This window comes from Myxocyprinus asiaticus, chromosome 10 (assembly GCF_019703515.2).
Source record: "Myxocyprinus asiaticus isolate MX2 ecotype Aquarium Trade chromosome 10, UBuf_Myxa_2, whole genome shotgun sequence".
NCBI lineage: Eukaryota > Metazoa > Chordata > Actinopteri > Cypriniformes > Catostomidae > Myxocyprinus > Myxocyprinus asiaticus.
In genome coordinates, this window is record NC_059353.1 from 22067878 (window position 1) to 22085814 (window position 17937).

Sequence of the window (17937 nt, forward strand, 5' to 3'; positions counted from 1 at the left end):
ATCATGCGACGGGTGGAAGGACCTCTTTGAATGTCCACGCTGATGACTGGAATCGTAACTGTACGAGATTTGGTTCGTGTTCACGAAAATTTATGTCATAATCAATTATCCACATTTTCTGGTGCAGCGAGTTAGCGTAAAGAGCGACGGTGCGCAAGCCAAACACCTTTGAATATGTCTGTAACGGAGATGTTTAGCTACATTCAAGGCTTTTTAAGTGCTGACCAAGATATTCGAGAGGTAATTTGTTGTTTTTTCACCATGAAGCTCACACTTTTGAAATGTCAGACACCCTGTAATCCCACAAAACGAAGATTGTAACAGTTTTAACACAGGAATTGCTTTAAAAATGCTTTAATACAATTATAAACGTCACATTTCTGCCTTTAATCCTACAAAATGTCATTCACTTACATTTGTTAGTGCTTCACTGTAACCACGATTTAAAAATGTATTTATTTGTATTTTATTTTTTTTATCTAAATTGTTTTTATTTATTTATTTATTTTTTTTGTAATCAGCCACAAATGCTGTCGGTTGAGCTGAATTTGTATTGAACCTGGAATAATCCTTTAAAGAATTACAGACTTACAACCATTAATTAAAGCATGTTATATGCTAGAGAAGGGTTAGAACAGAGAACATGTATTGATGTGATGACATAAAAGAACTAATGAATCCTTTTTCTGCACATAATTATACATGAGATCAGACAGATCCATGAGCGCTTTACAAACAGGCAACAACATTTTTTCTCAGCTTCCACAGATAAAGACTTTTAGTAGTATGTGACTTTGTTTTTCATTTTGGATCAAATTATGAGAATACTTTTCCGTTAAATATGGAAAACACAATATTTGGAACGGTAATATCAGAGAGCATTGAATCCTACATAACAAAGTGCAACAGACTCCACAGTCTTGAAATCTTTCTAGCTTTCTTTCTAAATCAAATGGGCTCTCAGCTGACTGCTCTTTCTGTTCTTCTTTTAGGACATAAGAAAAGTAGTCCAGGTCCTGGAGCAGACAACGAGAGAGATCCTAACTGTTCTTCAAAGTGTCCATCAGCCTACTGGATTCAAAGAGAGTGAGAAAAGTTGCAATACTTTCCCTGTGCTCTAGTAGGTGATCTACAAGATGATTTTATAATGAGATCTTATTCTTCTCCAGTTCCCAGCAAGTGTCTGAAGGCCAGAGAACTGTTCTGCACTGTTAGAACTTACACTGGAGAGCTGAAAACAAAGTTCCCTGTGGAACAGTACTATCGGTTAGTGCAGATATCACTTGAGCTATTTTTTTTTTAATGTTGGTTATGTTTCTAGCCTCAAATTGGCCTTTCACCTTTTCTTAGGTATCACGAGCATTGGAGATTTGTTCTTCAGCGGCTTGCCTTTCTTGCAGCTTTTGTGGTATACTTGGAAAGCGAGTCCTTGGTTACACGCGAGGAAGTGGCAAACATACTTGCCAGTATGTAATATGCATGTCTGTTGTGTAAAGTTATAAATCTTGTGAATTGTGTGAGGCTACTATAGATTAATACTACTCTCTTATTTTGCAGTTGAAGTTGACCGAGAAAAAGGGTTTCATTTGGATGTTGAAGACTATCTAGCAGGAGTTCTCCTTATGGCCAGTGAGCTGGTAGGAGTTTTGCAATATTTAAAACAATTTTTTTTTTACTTTTTCAAACTGACAGTCTTTTTCCGATAAACACTTTTTATTGATTTGCACAATTGACAATGAAAAGCAAAACATATATTCACAAAATCAACATTTAACCCCCATTATTCCCTTTCTCCCACCCTGACCCTCAACAGATATCCCTGTGGTCACACTTGAGTAAACACAAAAACAAAACAAAAAATAAAATAATCGCACACATTTAAAACTACACTTCTCTCTCCACTGCACCTCCCGACAGCCCTCCAAAATGGTCAAATAGCTGCCCCAAGTTGCCTAGCCTTCTACATGACATTTCCTCGAATGCCGCTACCCTCTCCATCTCTGTGCACCACTCTTGAAATGAGGGCACTCCAGCCGACATCCATCCCCTAAGAATAATCTGTCTGCCGATCATAACACTGGCTAGGACCCAATGTTTTTATGCATTTATCCCCTATATTAATGATCTGCCCATTGCCTAAAATACAAAGTCTGGGGCAAAATTAAATTTAAGTGCCCAAAACTCTGAACCCTCAAACTAAATTCTTGGATTTTAACACACCACTAAAAAACATGGGTTGTGTACCCATCTTCTGATTGGCATCGCCAGCAAGTGGGTGTGTTTTTAAGGCCAAGCCTATACACTCTAGAGGGAGTCCATTAGAATCGATGTAAATTGCATAAGGCACACCCTTGCATCTCTTGATGTAGACTTGATTTTTTTTAGAATCCTTGCCCACACTCTCTCCTCCAATACCAAGTTTAAATCTTTCTCCCATAATCTCTTGAGAGAAGTTGAAGCTCCGTCCCCCAGACTCCGAATTAGCAGGCAGTAATACACTGATGCCACATGACCTTTTCAAAAGCAGTAATCACCTCTCCCAGAGTATCTGCCGCTCTAGGGGGATGTATGCCACTCCCAAAAATAGTACAGAGCAGGTGGCGCAGCTGTAAATACCTGAAGAATTGAGACCTGGGAATCCCAAAATGTTGAACCATATTTTCAAAGGATCTCAACACTCCACTCTCATATAGGTCACTGTGCGTATTAGCCTCCATCACAATCCACTCTGTCCAGCAAAAAGGGGACTTATTAATACATAATTTAAGGTTCAGCCAAATGCTCGAAGCAACATTTAAATAAATGTCTGAATTAAGCACTCTGGACACTTTTTTCCATACCGCGTGCAAATGCGAGATAACAGGGTGTAACTTAACTTCTCCGGTTAGTTTGATAGAAAGGCTTTGCAATGGCGAAATAGGGGCAAGAACTTCCTGCTCAATACAAAACCATGTAGGGGCTCTCTCAGGTGGAAGCGAACAATGAACCAAATGTCTGAGACTGAATGCATAACAATAAAACAAAATCTTGGGTAGTCCTAGCGCGCAATATTTTAACATCTAGCTGAATGGAAGAAAAAGACTCTCTCTGTTTTGTATATCTAGCCAGAAGCTTTCCTGCTTTGTCCCCCGACTCAAAGTATGACTGTCTTGCCCTGAATAGCCAAAACTCCACCTTTCGTGACAAAATAGTATTATATCTGTATTTCAATCGGGTCAGTTCTCTGAGGCCATTAGATGACATTCGGCGCTTCAGCTCTGCCTTGGCACTTTTAATATTCCCTTCCAATTCCACGAGTTCTTGTGCTTTGGATTTTTTGATGAATGAGGCATACTGTATGATCCGGCCCCTAAAAACCACCTTAAGTACCTCCCAAGCCACGCCCACAGAGGATACTGAGGACTAGTTGGTCACCATATAGACATTGATTTTATCCTTTAGCATTTGTTGGAATTCAGGATTTTGAAAAAGGGAAACATTAAAGCGCCAACTGTATGATTTCCTTTTCTTCATATGCGGAAACTCCTCTAAACACACTAGGGCGTGATCTGAGATTAAAATGATTCCAACTGAGCGATCAATGACAGATGAAGTGAGGGACACAGATATGTATAAAAAAAAATATATTCCAGAGTAAGTCTTATGGACTGATGAAAAAAATGTATAGTCCCTACCAGATGGGTTCAAAAGTCTCCAAATATCTGTAAGACCAAGATTTTTACACAGGATGTGAAGTGTCAATGTTGATCTACAGGGCTTGCACACTTTTGCTTCACTATGATCAATGAGTCCATCAAAAGATTAAAGTCTCATCCCAATATTATAACACGAGGGGTGCCAGTGGCTTGCAACATCCCTTCATGATCTATAAAAATGCCCTGATCATCGTTAGGTGCATAAATATTCACCAAAATAAGACTTTGTCCTTGAATTTCAGCTAAAACAATAATGACTCTTCCCAGCCAATAGGAGGAACAAGCACAAAGAGCATGTAGGTTCACCCATAAAACTGTCCTGAAGGTGTTACTCTACAAAATAAACTCCAGCCGCTAGGCAGAACTAGCACAAAAAGAATGCGCAGATTCTTCAAACAGTCAAACGAATATCCAGTGAGCCAGTCCACTCGGCAGCAAGTGAGTACAACAAGATGACTTGCTCACTCCATTGACTTTATGAAGGACATCGCTTGCTGTGGGCATGTGAATGTTTTACGGCCATCCTTAGCATCTGTTCTCAATTTGGCTGGGAATATCAGTGTAAAAGTTTCTTGCATTCCTTGAATCGATCACGTTTCTCTCTTGTCGAATTCGCAAAGTCTGTGAACAAGAAAATGCTGTGGTTCTTCTCAGAAATTTGGACAGAATAGTCTCCCTCTGTGGATCGATGAGCAGGAACCCTGTGAACTCGATCGATTTCCAGCTTATGGCCTGCTGTGTCGAGCAGATTCGGAAAGGGCCCATCCAGGAATTTCACCGTATCCTGTCCCTCTGCTCCCTCAGGGATTCCAACGATACGGACGTTATTCCACCAGCTACGGTTCTCCATGTCCTCCAACTTCTCCCAGACACGCTCCAAATCCACCTTGGTCACTAGCAGATTAGCAGATAATTCCCTCTCCGATGACTCCAGGTAATCAATCCGTTTCTCAACATCCCCCACTCTTGTAACCACATCAGTGAAATTAACCTCCATGGCAGTGATCGATCGACATATCACAGCAAGATCCTCCAAGTCAGCAACGACCTTCGTCAGCATTGCCGACATGTTCAGCATCTCTCGCCGCATTTCCCGCACCTCTCCGACTAAATCGACTCCCAGGTTTGCGGCCTGCTCGGGGACATCAGCTTGAGCACGTAAGTGTCTTTTAATGTCTCCAGAGCCTGAGGATTTTGAATTCTTTGGCATATTGTCCTCCTAGAACAGTTAGGGAACAGAGTCTAACGAATCTCACCGGTTTGTCATAAAAAGTATTAAAACTACTAAAGTGCGCAGAGCTCGCCGTTCACACGTCTGATCCTCGCGTGGCGTCACGTGACTTAACTAATCAAATCTTGCAAATATATTTAAACATTATCTCATCCAGAACTCTCCAACCTTACAATTCATATAAAATAATAGTTCTGTGAATTATATTTACAGTCCTCAAAAAAGGTGCAGGTTGAAAAATGCCATAATGTAATACATAATGCCAATTTTATGTGGATATCATTTAGGGACGTGCAGAACAAAACATTTTCATAATCGACTAGTTGGTCGGTTGTTTGAATGACTAGTCGACTAGTCTGTGTTAAAGATAATAATGTATAATATAGGCTCAGTTATGATCACGTGACCCCGATCAGATGCATTTCAGAGGGATATACGGACGCCAAGCGCAGCACCTCAACATGGTAACTAATGGTTATGCAGCAAATAAATAACATTGCTTCAATGTAAACAGAGAGCTTGGGAGTCTCAAGGCGATCCTCACTGTGCAGTCAAAAGCACAGAACTGCAAGAAAATGTGGGTACACATCTAGTTCATGCAATCAAGCAGTTTATACATATTTTACTGCAACTATTTATCTAAGCAGTTTCAGACAGAATCAGCAAAAGATTTTAATCTCTCCAAAGCACCTCAAATATGGGAACATTACTCACAGCAGAGGATTTAACATCCAACAGTGATCGTCTTGTAATGCATTGTTAATGCGGCGCTTTAATGGCTGTAACAGCAGTGGTGCATAAATTGACTGAACTTAAAGCATTAAAGACACGAAAAAGAGACTAGTCAGTTGTTTGAAGACTAGTCGATTAGTTGATCACTGTGGCTCCTCCCTAATATAATTAAGATGTTTCATTTTAAAGGAGTAGTTCACCCAAAAATGAAAATTGTCATTAACTCTTTTTTTTTTTTTTTTTTTGTGGAAAACAAAGATGTTAATGAATGTCCCAGATCCGTCTTTTCAATAACATAAAAGTGGATAGTGCCTCACTTTAAAGTTGAAGTGTGTAACTTTTCGGTGCCAAAATACTTTCTTCTTTCCCCCCCATAATATGTAGAGACAATTTTAATGTAGCCATTCGTAGGTTAGGTTTTCTCAAACTTTAAACACTGTCTCTGTGGTGCTATAAAAAATTCCTCTGTTTGTTTGAGCGGTCCTACTAGCAACATTGACTCAACCAGTGGTGTGAGTTTGGGGCACGACTATCTGTTTGTATTCAATGATTATTCCTTACTTTGGTGCTAGTCACACATGAATTATACACTTGAACTTTTAAAGCTTAAAAATGGACCAAAAGTATCACAAAAATAGTCCATGCGATTCATGCATTAGTCTTCTGAAGGCATACAAAGTGCCTAATATTGTTGCTTTTATTTTTTAATAACTGTGCCATTTCTAGACATAGAGTATTACTATTACAAAACAACTTATTTTTGTGGATTTGTAAGTCTCTCCCTGACATAAAAGAATTTGTGGGAAGAGTGCAAAAATAGCTGGACAAAAATGCTGGTCTCATGGAGCAAAGTGAGGTAAAAAAAAAAATCATACCATGTTGCACTTTTTTTTTCAGTCCAGGTTGGCAGTGAACAGTGTGACAGCAGGGGACTATGGACGGCCGCTTCGTATCTCAAACTTCATCAATGAACTGGACTCTGGCTTTCGCCTGCTTAATTTAAAGAATGACCCTCTCCGCAAGCGCTACGATGGCCTCAAGTATGATGTGAAAAAGATCGAGGAGGTGGTGTATGACCTTTCCATCCGAGGCCTTGCCAAGGAGCAGGAGACTGGAGGAGATAAGTAGAGCCAGAAGGGAACTACTAAGAGGCCGCGGGGCATTACCCTGGCTGGGATTCTTCTCGATTGGAAGAGTGGATAAACCTATCAGTGGGCAGTCAATCGGAGGAAGAGGGGAGGAAATGGAGGTTTTGAAGCCCCAGCAGCCTTGGACAGTGGCTGGACTTTTAAGCCACTTGTTCACCGTGATGGAAAGCTGTTCAGGCCTGTTTTAGTGGGGAGATGTTCAGTTTCTCACCACTTTTGAGAGATACATTTGTACAGATGCATTCTGTTTACTTGTGCTGTTTTATTATACTTCGTGTTTTTGTCTTGGTCATCACTATTGCGAATCATTGTAGTCAGAAGTTTATCACTTGAACAGTTTTGGTGAGAGACAAATTGGGGAATGATGTTGGAAACAGTGAAGTTCTATGCTAGGTTTGTTACTTTCTGACAAAAAGACATCAAGACATTTTCATAATGTTAACCTACAGATGTAAAATTGCCATTCACTAAGCTGATTGATTCATTTGATGTGGTTTTCCACATAAATAGCACTTTTCTTGAATATAACCATGACTGAAATACTGTATTTGTTTATCTTGCAGAGGCCTACATGAAGATAAAATTGATAAACTTGTGCCAAAGTTCCTGAGCCTAAATGTTCAGTTTTTATACTGCAAAGACATCTTGGTATTTGAATTGGTAATGTAAATGATGTTCAAATCATCAGAATCAGGAGACTTTCTTAATGCACTTGGTAACTTGGCTTCTTGCTGCGCATGTTTGATTACTTGCCTTCATTTCTACTTGTCAGATCATTTGTTCCCTGGCCTTATGTTGTTGCATGCTGCACACAACCTGTAGAACTTAAACCTTCCAAGCAAATGTTTCGAAGAGAAAACTGTGAGTGCATATGTTTTCCTTTCTTAAGGCTTTAATGGCGACTTTTATGTTCTTACCTCTTTTGTTTGGTGATTCACAACAGACATCTTTTGACTGCTCGTTGTTGTGTTTTTTTTTTTTTTGTGGGTGCATGTGTTTTATCTGCTTTTTGAATGTTTGTTTGGGTAATACTAAAAAACTATTTCAAGTAATAGTCAGCAATAACACTTTGTATTCTTTCCCCCCAACAAAAGGTTTCTCACAAATATTTCTTAATTTACCAAGTATTTGTTCATGTGGTAGTTCCAACTTTTGACCCTCATTTTTCATTTGAGAAATGTTTAATAATGATACGTAATAAAGATTTTCACTGGGAAAATTTTTTTCTCAGAAAAACAAATCTGGATAATTGTCATTTTTTATTGTAATTCACAATATTTTACACAACAAAAATATGAAATTAGGTTTTATAAGAACAGAAAAAGTATTTAACAGCTTGATTGGTCTAAGTATTATTTCAGACAAAGTTCACTGGCAGGTAAAATTCCTCTTTCTGTTGTGTAATGTGGAAGCTAAGATGTTTCTAACAGTTTTGATGCCATTGGAAAAACAGTAAATATTCTTGTTGAAACCTAAATACAAAAAGTGTCATCAGTGTCGATTTGAAACATACAATGTGGGTGATAGCTATTGCTGAAGTCAACTATGGTTCATATTTCTCTTAAAGCTCAAACAATCTTTAAAACAAAGTACAGTAAAGCTTTGTAAACTGCAGAACAATGTCCTCACTCCAGTTTTAGGACCTTAATATTAAAGTGCATCAAACGAAAACATGTAACATTTAGCAAGTTGTCATATGAAGCATGGTTTTTACATCAGTGGGGAAGTTGGAATATAGCAGCTACTGAAAAGGAATAGTTTTTCAATATTCGGACTTAAGGCCTGATTTGTGGGCTAGAAGAGGGAAAACAGAATTATACTAATGACTCATTCAATATGAAATAAAAACAAAGGCACATATGACCTCCCCCTCAAATGTTACCAAGGAAAGAAACAGCGTAATCATTAATTGGGGGGGACTTAACATTTACATTTAGTAAAGTCTGGTTTATGGTTTACTAATTTAAATGTGAATAAAAACATAGCTTTACTGTTGCTACATAGTACAATGAAGATTATTGCTGCTTTGGGAATAGTTTCTTACAGAAGACAGAGAGGAAGAGGTAAGTGAATTACCACGGCCAGAAAACAAACAAACTTCGAGCTCTACCTCAGTCTTCACACCAAACACAATTTTTCATACTGTTGTGTATTGTTAATTAGTTAACATGAAAGTCCATTCGATCACAGAAACCATTTCACAACTGAAAAACATTTAAGCATTTTCCTTTTCTCAGTAGCAAACTGGTTGTACAATCAGTGTTATACAAGTGCAACAGTGAGGTGCCTAGCGAGGTCCTCATTTTGATATGCTAAAGGGCATTCCTTTTTGCTTTTCCCGTTGTTTTTTTCCCTTTTTTGACAAATGTAAATTATTTGCTTTCCAGGTATACAAAGTGCCCCTATTAATATTCCATTTATCTTTTAAATCACAGTAAAACCTTGCAATTTAAAAGTTCATTTGTGGAGAAACATCTAATTAGATCTGATTCCCCAAAACAAATACTGTCTGGTCATCAAAATATTGATTTATTATTTACATCGGAGTTATGCTTGGATTGGTTTAGATGTTTTTAAAGGGTCAGTCTCAAGACCGGCTCTGGGTTGTGTTAATCATGATATTAGGGAGCGCGTTGCGTCTTTTTCTCCAAGATCCCAGATCACAAGCATATCTCTTGACCTGGCGAAACCACTGCTGAGTGCGGGGTTTGTCCGAGGCACGGAAAACGAAGGCCTCGCGTTGGATGTCCAGCACCTCGAAAGTATCATCACAGTCGGTGTCGGTGGATACCACACAGTTAGCCAAATGGATCGGCTCGCGCAACACAGTGAATTTCCCACTGCTCTTGTCTTTGATGAGCACCAGTACACTGTCCTGCAGCATCTCTGAGCTCTCCAACTGTTCTCCTCTGAGAGCCACATCAGCTGAAGTCACCACCTCTGCGGAACGCAGTGTGCGTACCATGAGTAAGCTCTGAACATTTTGGAATTTGAGGGATTTGCTCCCCTTCTTAAGCCACTGGCCATCAGTAGGCTGGGCTAGCTGTAGAGGTCCCTCCATGATGAAGCGTGTGCTCTCCCGAGTCCAGCCCACAGTTTTCATCGACAGCTCTCGCATCTCAATGTTAATCACCTCGCGGTTCTTGCGGCTGTCACGCCGGAAAGAGCGCAAGGACCACGTGGTGGTGCCTTCCTGTTTGGTCTTCATGTTGATGTGCTCTAAATGGGATTCCACGCGACTCTTGGCTTCCTTTAAACGTGAGTAGTCCAGGTGACACTCATTAGTGGCTTTGCTGATACGACTCAGCAGCAGTGGGTACTTGGTCACGCGTTGAAGTGGCGCCATGAGGAAGGACCGTAGATTCATGCGTCTGAGTGCCATGTTGTCATTCTGGGACACGTCAAGAAATATTCTGAGGGACAGTAAGAGAGGAAAAACATACTTTAATCTTGTTAGACTTACGAGACCTCAGACTTTTTTCATATAAACTGTTACTGTACTGGTATAATTTACAATGAATTAGGAGGTTGCAGAAGGATGTGCTAAACATCTGATTATCATTGCAATGTCTGCATAAAATATATAAAGCACATTACAATTACATGTATTAACCTGAGCTAGTGCATGCATCTATATGGGGTTTTCTAATACTTACACTACTGAAACTTTTATCCCCAATCGACCCAGCGTACACATGCGTGGACATTGTATTTTGGCTTTGCTATTCGCAATGCATAATTTAAATTCATTTAAACTGACTGATCTCAGTTCAGAAGACTCTGGACTGTCAGTAAAGGATTAAACTTTCAAAGTACGGCATCATGTGACAAAACAACATGGTGCTGATCACAGCAGAGTTTATCTTAGGGAGAAACGCCAACAAAACTACATCTGGTAAGAAACCTAGTTAAGTTTTTACATTGAAACCTGTTTGAGTCAAAAGATTCTCTGGTTTCATCCAATACGCCATTTTTAAAATTTGAGCTATTTATCGTGAAACGCCACGCTGCTAAACACAATGTACACTAATGTGTACTTTAGCGCATTTGTTCCTTAGAAATCCTATATTCACTGTGCATTATCACATTGAGAATCAATGGGTTCATCCAAAAGCTGTTAAATGTTGCTTTCAGAGGCTTTATATGGAGTTAGGATGAAAATAAGGTCCATTTCAAACTGTTCTGAGATCAGTGCAGACAGAAAGCACACTGGAGGTTAAGTCATTCACTAAATAGGGAGCAAGGGAGCATACTATAGCTTTCCTATAAAGCCAAGTGCATTCAATCCAAACTTCCTATCAAAAGTTCAGTTTCAGGCTGCAGATGATGTTTGGACCACTCAACATGTTTGGCAGACATGGGACAATAGTAATCAGTACATAGATTCACAATTTATAATGTACAATTTTATTTTAACATGGTTAGCAGTGATTGGATGATACTGGCCATTATTTTGAATCAGAAATAATGATGCTAATTTCTGATATAATGTCTGTAATGTCTCAAAAACATGAATAACCAACACTCCTGGAAACACAATAAACAATTGGACTTTCTATAGCTTAGTATTATTTACAATTTTACAACTTAGTCCACTGTCCACATATGTTGCCATCAATTTTTAGGAAAACCTTTGGGGGAAATGGAAAATGCACACAGAAGTGACGCTTGGGGTATATTTCAAAAGGAAAATTCTGTCATTATTAATTTACCTTCATTTTGTTCCAAACCTGTAGGCAGTTATTTTTTGAAACACAAAAGGAGAATTTAAAAGAATCTCTATGCAGCTTTATATAGTGGGCAGATTGTATATGGACTACTGTTATGGTGCATTTTCTCCTTTTAGAAGCTTGACAGCCTGTGGTCACTGGAAAAGCTGCATGACGATTCTTCTTAATTTGCTTTTTGTGACAGCATTTTCATTTTGGCCTAACTATTTCTTTAACAGTTTTATCGATCAATACATTGGAAATTTGCAAGCACTATCCTAAACAGCTGTAAATGTGTGTTATAGTGTTTCACAGTACCTAAGAAGCTCCTTTTCTTTCTCAAGAGTGTTAAGCATGTTAACAGACGTGGACTGCTGAAGGCAGTAGGTTTGAAAGGCTGGAAGCATGTTGACAAACTCCAAGAAGATTTCTCCAATGCACACAGTCTGCAGGTCTTCATCACCCTGTACGGAGGCAGTTAGCATTCATTTTAGGTTGCCTAGCTTATATATTTGTAATGTTTAAACAAGCAATTCAGAGTAAAGCATGCATTACACTAAAAAACGGATTGCTGAACAACTTCTAACCTGAATGCTAATTTCAATATCCGCTATTATGAATTATAAACATTTTAGGTCATGGAAGTGGTTAAACGATGTGTGTTTTTCAGTGGTGATATCTAGAGAACAAGATGTCCGCTGACAAATGTAATGTCGAAATAACTGTTCATAATTGAGTAATAGAAAACAAGATGTGCAACATCTGCATTTTCTGTTGACAAGGTCTGTCGAATTGGGAACTGACACAAAAGAGAATAAACACTTTTGTTAATCAGGCACATAAAAGAATCAAAAGTTGGCTAAATATTGGCTAAATATTAATCAGCCTGGCCAAATCGGTTTATCAGTAGTGCTCCTAACCTGATCAAAAGCCTGATCAATACTGTCCTGCAGGTGCTCGGTGAACTTGTCATTCACATCAATGAGCTCTTGAACGTTGCTGAAGACCACAGCCAGCTGCTCGGCTGTAAGGAGCCCTGCATTCTGCATGGGGCAATAGAATTCTTCCTTGATAATGCGCAGGTCCTCTCCATAACTCGACTCTGTGTTGAGAAACTCCAGGATGGCCTCCTTGCGCTCAGTGCGGAGCTTGGAGCAGCGTTCGCACATGCCTTCCCCACGAGCCCCCTCTTTGTGGCCACAGTCTGGGCAGGGCTGCTGAACCTCCCAGGTTCTGAGAGATGGTAAGGGTCTCCTCCAGCCCTGAGCCAAACCGGGACCAATGCCACTATCTACACGTTCTACCTCAGCTCCAGTGCTGTGACAGGCACGCCGGGGCTCTTCCTCTTCTTCGCGCTCATCGCTCAACCCTACCACACCACTGTCTGCACTCAAGCTGCTGACTGTACTCCAGCGGTGATGTGCTGTCCGGGTCACACCCAGGCCCCTGCTTCTCTCCTCTCCTCTTGGCTCTGAGCGGCCCCTAGTTGTGCTTGGCACTGATGACAAAGCACAAAGAGTAGAGTTAAAAGAGGGGATTTAAAGGTGAATTGTTTGGTTTCTGTGCCTCTAGTGATACCAAACAGAATTGCAAAAGGTTTCCCAAACACTCCCCTTGTCTACCCTCTGTCAGACAGACACATAGTCCCATTCAAAACTAACGCCACTGGTGTAGCAAATGTATTGGGCTGGTCGGATACTCAAACAAACAGAGCAATGTTTTGAACAATTAGTAGCAATTAGTCTCATGTGTTTCTATCTACCTCCGGATGTGGTTTTGAATGTTTTGGACCTTGTTTATACCTGCATTGAGTGCCTGTATTAATCTGAAATGTTAATACTATAAGGGGCCCAGGCTTGGGGAGTAAAGGAATACTTGTAATGGCATTACGTAATCATGATACAAAAATTGTCTAACTGTAATCTGTTACAGTTACATAAAAAGCCAACGTAGTCAAATTACAATTACATTTGGTAAAAACTGGGATTACTAGCAGGATTACAATTGTTGATTTATAAAAAAAATAAAAATAAAAAACAAAAGACATAAAATGATAAAGACCACTGCTTGCTTTGGTACAGAATACAGATATGATCAGATGCATGCTCGAGATCTCTTCTGGTGCTCTCTCGTGACTCTGCCGGCACTTATTGTCGCATGCGCAAATAACATCTGTCTCACATCAACACTGTGCTCTCAAGGCAAATGACGTCAAACCATTAAGGGCTGTTTCATCGCAATGGCCACTGGAGAAATATGATTATTTCTGTGGAAATTCCGACATTCTTATCTCTTCAATGGATAAAAGTGAAACAACATTACAGTTCAGTGCAATTTAGAGGCTACCTTCCAGCTGTGAAGGTAACTAAAATTAGTGTACCCTAATTTCGCCTTCCGACCGCGGCGAAAATTGTTCTCTGAAATGCGTTCATGTTGTAATGATAACAGTAATTGGGACAACTTTTCTTTTGTTCTTTGTTAAAAAATATCCAGACTGTACACATGAATCCCAAATGAACTGAAAATGTTAAGTTCTTAGGGGAAAGCTTTTCATACTTATTATAAATGTATTGTTAAGAACAATTCAAAAATATGGGTGAGGGAGAAACACTGGCAAATGTAACATTTTAAAAATCATAGAAAGTAGGAATAAGTAAATCAAGACACTAAAAATGTTTAAATCGATTTCGATCTATTCTTTAAAACAATATTTTATTTATGTATTTATTTTTATTATTATTTTTTTGTTTGTTTGTCATTAAAATCCTCCTTAAACATAAACATAGAATCACCCATAAATGTTAGCTGGTGATGTTTGACTGTTGATCGTGAGCAAGCAGAGGACAGACACTGGTGGCACTGCATTAATAATAATAATAATGATGATAAAAAGATCAAACTATGGTCTTAGTGATCAACCTATTGCAGTTGGAAGTTAATGAATGGTCAGTGCCAATTAGTCTGCAAGCTAACTGCAATACATGGCAGAATTTAACTTGGAAGTGTTTTTGAATCTGAGGTATATCATATCAGATTTTGTTTAATGTTAACAAAGAAGACATAATTCAGTGCATCTGTTCTAACTGTATTTGCTTGATGAGAAAATATATTTTTTTTTTTTGTAACAGATAGAGGACTCACCTGATTTGGTTAAAAATGCTGAGTTGTTCACATTCAGATGTGAACATAACAGATCACATAACAGATCACATAACAGATCACATAACAGATCACATTCTGAAGGGGCCTATGACTCAGTCCTCAAAATTACCTCACATCAATTCTCAGAATATCATAACAATTGCACTAATAATGAAGTGATAAAACTTCTAAATAAAACTCTTGAATGAAACACGTCTTCAGTCTACCTTTTAAATAGCTAGCAAAACAAAAAAACTGTGAAGATTCCCTAAGACAACACCATTAAGCTAACAAAAACTAACCCAAAGTTACAAATGCATATAATAATTCTAAAAAAAACAATAAAACAAAGAATGGTCGCTGAGTATGGGTGCCATGATGTGGAAAGATAAAAGATAAAAGTAGGGGTAATGCATGTGATGTGGCAGCACTAAAATAAGAGCCACCTAAGGGCAGCTTTAAGTGATAGCATAGTCACATAGTGATATAACAAAAGAGATACCCTTGGGTTGCAGGCAAGTCTGCAGATTGTTTTATCAGGAGTTTTGCACATACAAAACTAAGAGGTGAGCATTAAATTACAGTTGGAAGTTTTACACTGTGTGTGCGTATTTTTCTTACAACTGTCCCTCTCTCTGCGGTGAATGTGCAAACGTGCCGCTGCCGCAATCTTCATCTCCAGCTGCTTACGCTTGGCGGCATCCGCGGGCATGGGGTCGCTGTAGTGGGGCCTCAGACGGCACTCACGCTGGGCCCTCACTGACTCGGCCGGCTCATAGGCAGCGTCTGAGCTGGAGCGTCTGCAGCATGCTCCAGAAACCTGCTGATAGCACAGAGATCTGTCAGTCAACCATGCCCATCTTACAAACCATTCATGTGTATAGTAATAAGAGAGCTGAACAGTATACAGCCTCAATGAGGGCAAATTGTATCATCTCTAAACACACATCAGAATTAATGGATCCACTAACTGTTTCTGACATCAATACCTCCAAAGGGGGCTATACATTACTGAGGCTTTTAATAAATTGTGGTGGTAAATGGAATATTCTCTGCTAGGGGTTTTTATGCAAAGGTTATAAAGTGCATTTTTTTTCTCTATAGAAATATGGCTTTGGAAACGCAGCCTCCTTTCAAAACTTTCCTATTAAGCAGCAACATACCAATACTGAAAACTGGGTATAAGGTTTTAAGTCAACATAAAATCAAACTTGATCCCCTATTTACTTTCTTAATATACTTTACTGGTCTTATTGTAAATGATTCATGGGTTTTATTTATTCCAGAGGAGAAAAACAATGTTTGTCTTTGTAATCATTCATCAAAATATAATTACTTTCTCCACCTTTGATGTAACCAAGTCCTCCAGTCCAACCACCTGTCATATCAATACCACTTTTCATGGCCCGAAGGTCCTGCCCTAAATATTTTTCTCAGTAAATGTCCCATTATGGAAGTAAAATGGGTTGCAAACACTGTTTCATGCTTACTTTAAATCCACACCCACACTAATCCGTTTTCAGTTTCCTAACGTTGTCGTTTTCCAAAGTATGCGGTAATGGTGAGCATTTTCGAAACGCTCCGTTCCAATGTGAATGAGACGTGTAAATGTAGCAAAATCAATGCATTTACAAACAAAAACCTAGTAGGCCCAAAGGTGTTGAAACTGACCAGATCTGTGTCAGCCTATCTCTGTCCAACACAGTTTTGACAAAACTTTTGACCTTTCATCTTTTACACCTCTGAAACAGTAGAAAGCAATTCAGAAATTATGTCCCTGAGCCATGCATGAGTATATAGCCTTTTACGGTTGCATCCGATACACAAACACACATCTATTTTGAAAAACCATTGATTGACAGCATTAGGTTCTCAAGTGTTATCAATACACAAGAAACAAGACACCTTAGGTTCAGGTAACGTACAGAATAATTGGAAAGGCAGCTTTTATCTTAATTAATTACAGACAAAGTGATATGCACAACAGTAGACCAGTGAATCATAGACACAGAGCACATGAATACCAGGCTAATGCAAAACACAACATCCAATAGTTCACCCAAAAATAAAAAATGAAACTTTCTGCCTAACAACTCCTTTTGTGCATCAAAGCAAATAGAAATTCATATGGGTTTAGAACAACATGAGGGTGAGTTGTACTGACAGTATTGTCATTTTTGAGCATACAGCCAGGTTTATGGCATAAATGAATGTGGCGCAGTGAAGATCTGGCCAGCATTTCAAGCAGCAAGGGCAGTAACCAGTTAGCCAAGCATCCACATAGAACCTGACATAAAGAAGGCATGAAAAGAAGTTACCACCATGAAACCTTGCTTTAATCCTCCCTGCGTGCCGCTCTTAGCCGCAGCTTTGCGCGCTCCGCTGCATGGCTGCAGATGTCTCTACTATGCAGATTCTCCTGCAACCTTCCATGCACCCTGATCATACTCCCGTGCATGCATGCATGAGTCTCTGTTGTCCTCGTTCACAGGTGAAATTCACAGGCGAAAGGTGTGCGTGCTTGTGTATGAGTATGCGTGTGTGTGAGAGACAGGAGCATTCCTTACGCATTCTGTTGCCGCTTTCCCCCCTTGTTCTGTGGGCTCGTTGCAAGCCTCCTCTCCGCAGGCCGACGTTGTCATGGCAACGTGTGCAGATTGATGGCTAGGCTGGGGAGTGGTGATGTCAGTGATGTCATTCCGATCACGCGACAGTCGGACGGGAGTCTCGGCTGCAATCTCTGCACTGCAGCTGGGAGGGAGAGAGACATTCTCTAAAAAACATGTCTTATTATCTACTACAAATTTAATTAAGTAAAATGTATTGTGTTTTAAAATGTTTAGATATTTGTACTGGAAAACAAGACAAAAAAAGTGATTTAGAAAATGTTTGTTTGCAGTGAATCCCCATCCCCTAGGTAGGGCTGGTGCCCCCAGACCAGAGGGGCTCATGGAGGACAGCAATTAGATGCATCAATTCACATTAACACCTGAACTGCACACTGCAGGGGTCTGAATCTAAACACGCATAATCAGTCTTTTAGATTTCTTTGTGTGTGTGCATTCTTGAAAAGGAGGTATTGTATCCATGGCTAACTCCACACACTGCAGACTGAGTGAATACATAACGGCACATCTGTTTCACATGAGTATGCACCTTTGTTTTGATTCTCAATCAAATCTGTTTGCTCTTTTTGATCAGGCAGATGAAAGCATTTAGACGACATCCAATCAAAGACATTAAATGGCTCTCTTTCCACCTCACATTAATATACGTTTTCT

General features: G+C 39.4%; 2 protein-coding genes across 5 annotated transcripts in view; one reads left to right on the plus strand and one right to left on the minus strand.

Moving 5' to 3' along the window:
• LOC127447399 (translin-like) lies at positions 1-8753 on the plus strand. Of its 3 annotated transcripts, none has more exons than XM_051709267.1 (6): positions 1-240; positions 993-1086; positions 1170-1266; positions 1351-1466; positions 1558-1637; positions 6556-8721. In XM_051709267.1, exons 1-6 carry the CDS (start codon positions 175-177, stop codon positions 6784-6786), a joined length of 684 nt encoding a protein of 227 aa, XP_051565227.1. In that variant the 5' UTR covers positions 1-174; the 3' UTR covers positions 6787-8721. The 3 variants fall into 3 exon arrangements, with proteins under 3 accessions (XP_051565227.1, XP_051565230.1, XP_051565228.1); XM_051709270.1 differs by lacking the exon at positions 6556-8721 and adding an exon at positions 4500-6549; XM_051709268.1 differs by having other exon boundaries at positions 12-72; positions 6556-8753.
• The window catches only part of si:dkey-91i10.2 (uncharacterized protein LOC555224 homolog), a 37933-nt gene continuing 27662 nt past the window's right edge, over positions 7667-17937 (minus strand). Inside the window, exons 4-8 of one of the 2 annotated variants that reach the window (XM_051709266.1) lie at positions 17224-17407; positions 15278-15476; positions 12436-13013; positions 11834-11979; positions 7667-10219 (exon numbers count right to left, since the gene is read on the minus strand). In XM_051709266.1, the coding sequence (XP_051565226.1) occupies positions 9394-10219; positions 11834-11979; positions 12436-13013; positions 15278-15476; positions 17224-17407 (1933 nt within the window). In that variant the 3' untranslated portion in view covers positions 7667-9393. Of the gene's footprint in view, positions 10220-11833; positions 11980-12435; positions 13014-15277; positions 15480-17223; positions 17408-17937 lie in introns of both variants that reach the window. The other variant, XM_051709265.1, reaches the window with a different exon arrangement.

What these genes read in the sequence shown, in the direction of transcription:
- LOC127447399 (XM_051709267.1), top strand. Translation starts at nt 175, where the DNA reads ATGTCTGTAACGGAGATGTTTAGCTACATTCAAGGCTTTTTAAGTGCT. An exon ending in CCTGTGGAACAGTACTATCG is followed by an intron (nt 1,267 to 1,350) that starts GTTAGTGCAGAT and finishes ACCTTTTCTTAG; the next exon opens with GTATCACGAGCATTGGAGAT. An exon ending in TCCTTATGGCCAGTGAGCTG is followed by an intron (nt 1,638 to 6,555) that starts GTAGGAGTTTTG and finishes TTTTTTTTTCAG; the next exon opens with TCCAGGTTGGCAGTGAACAG.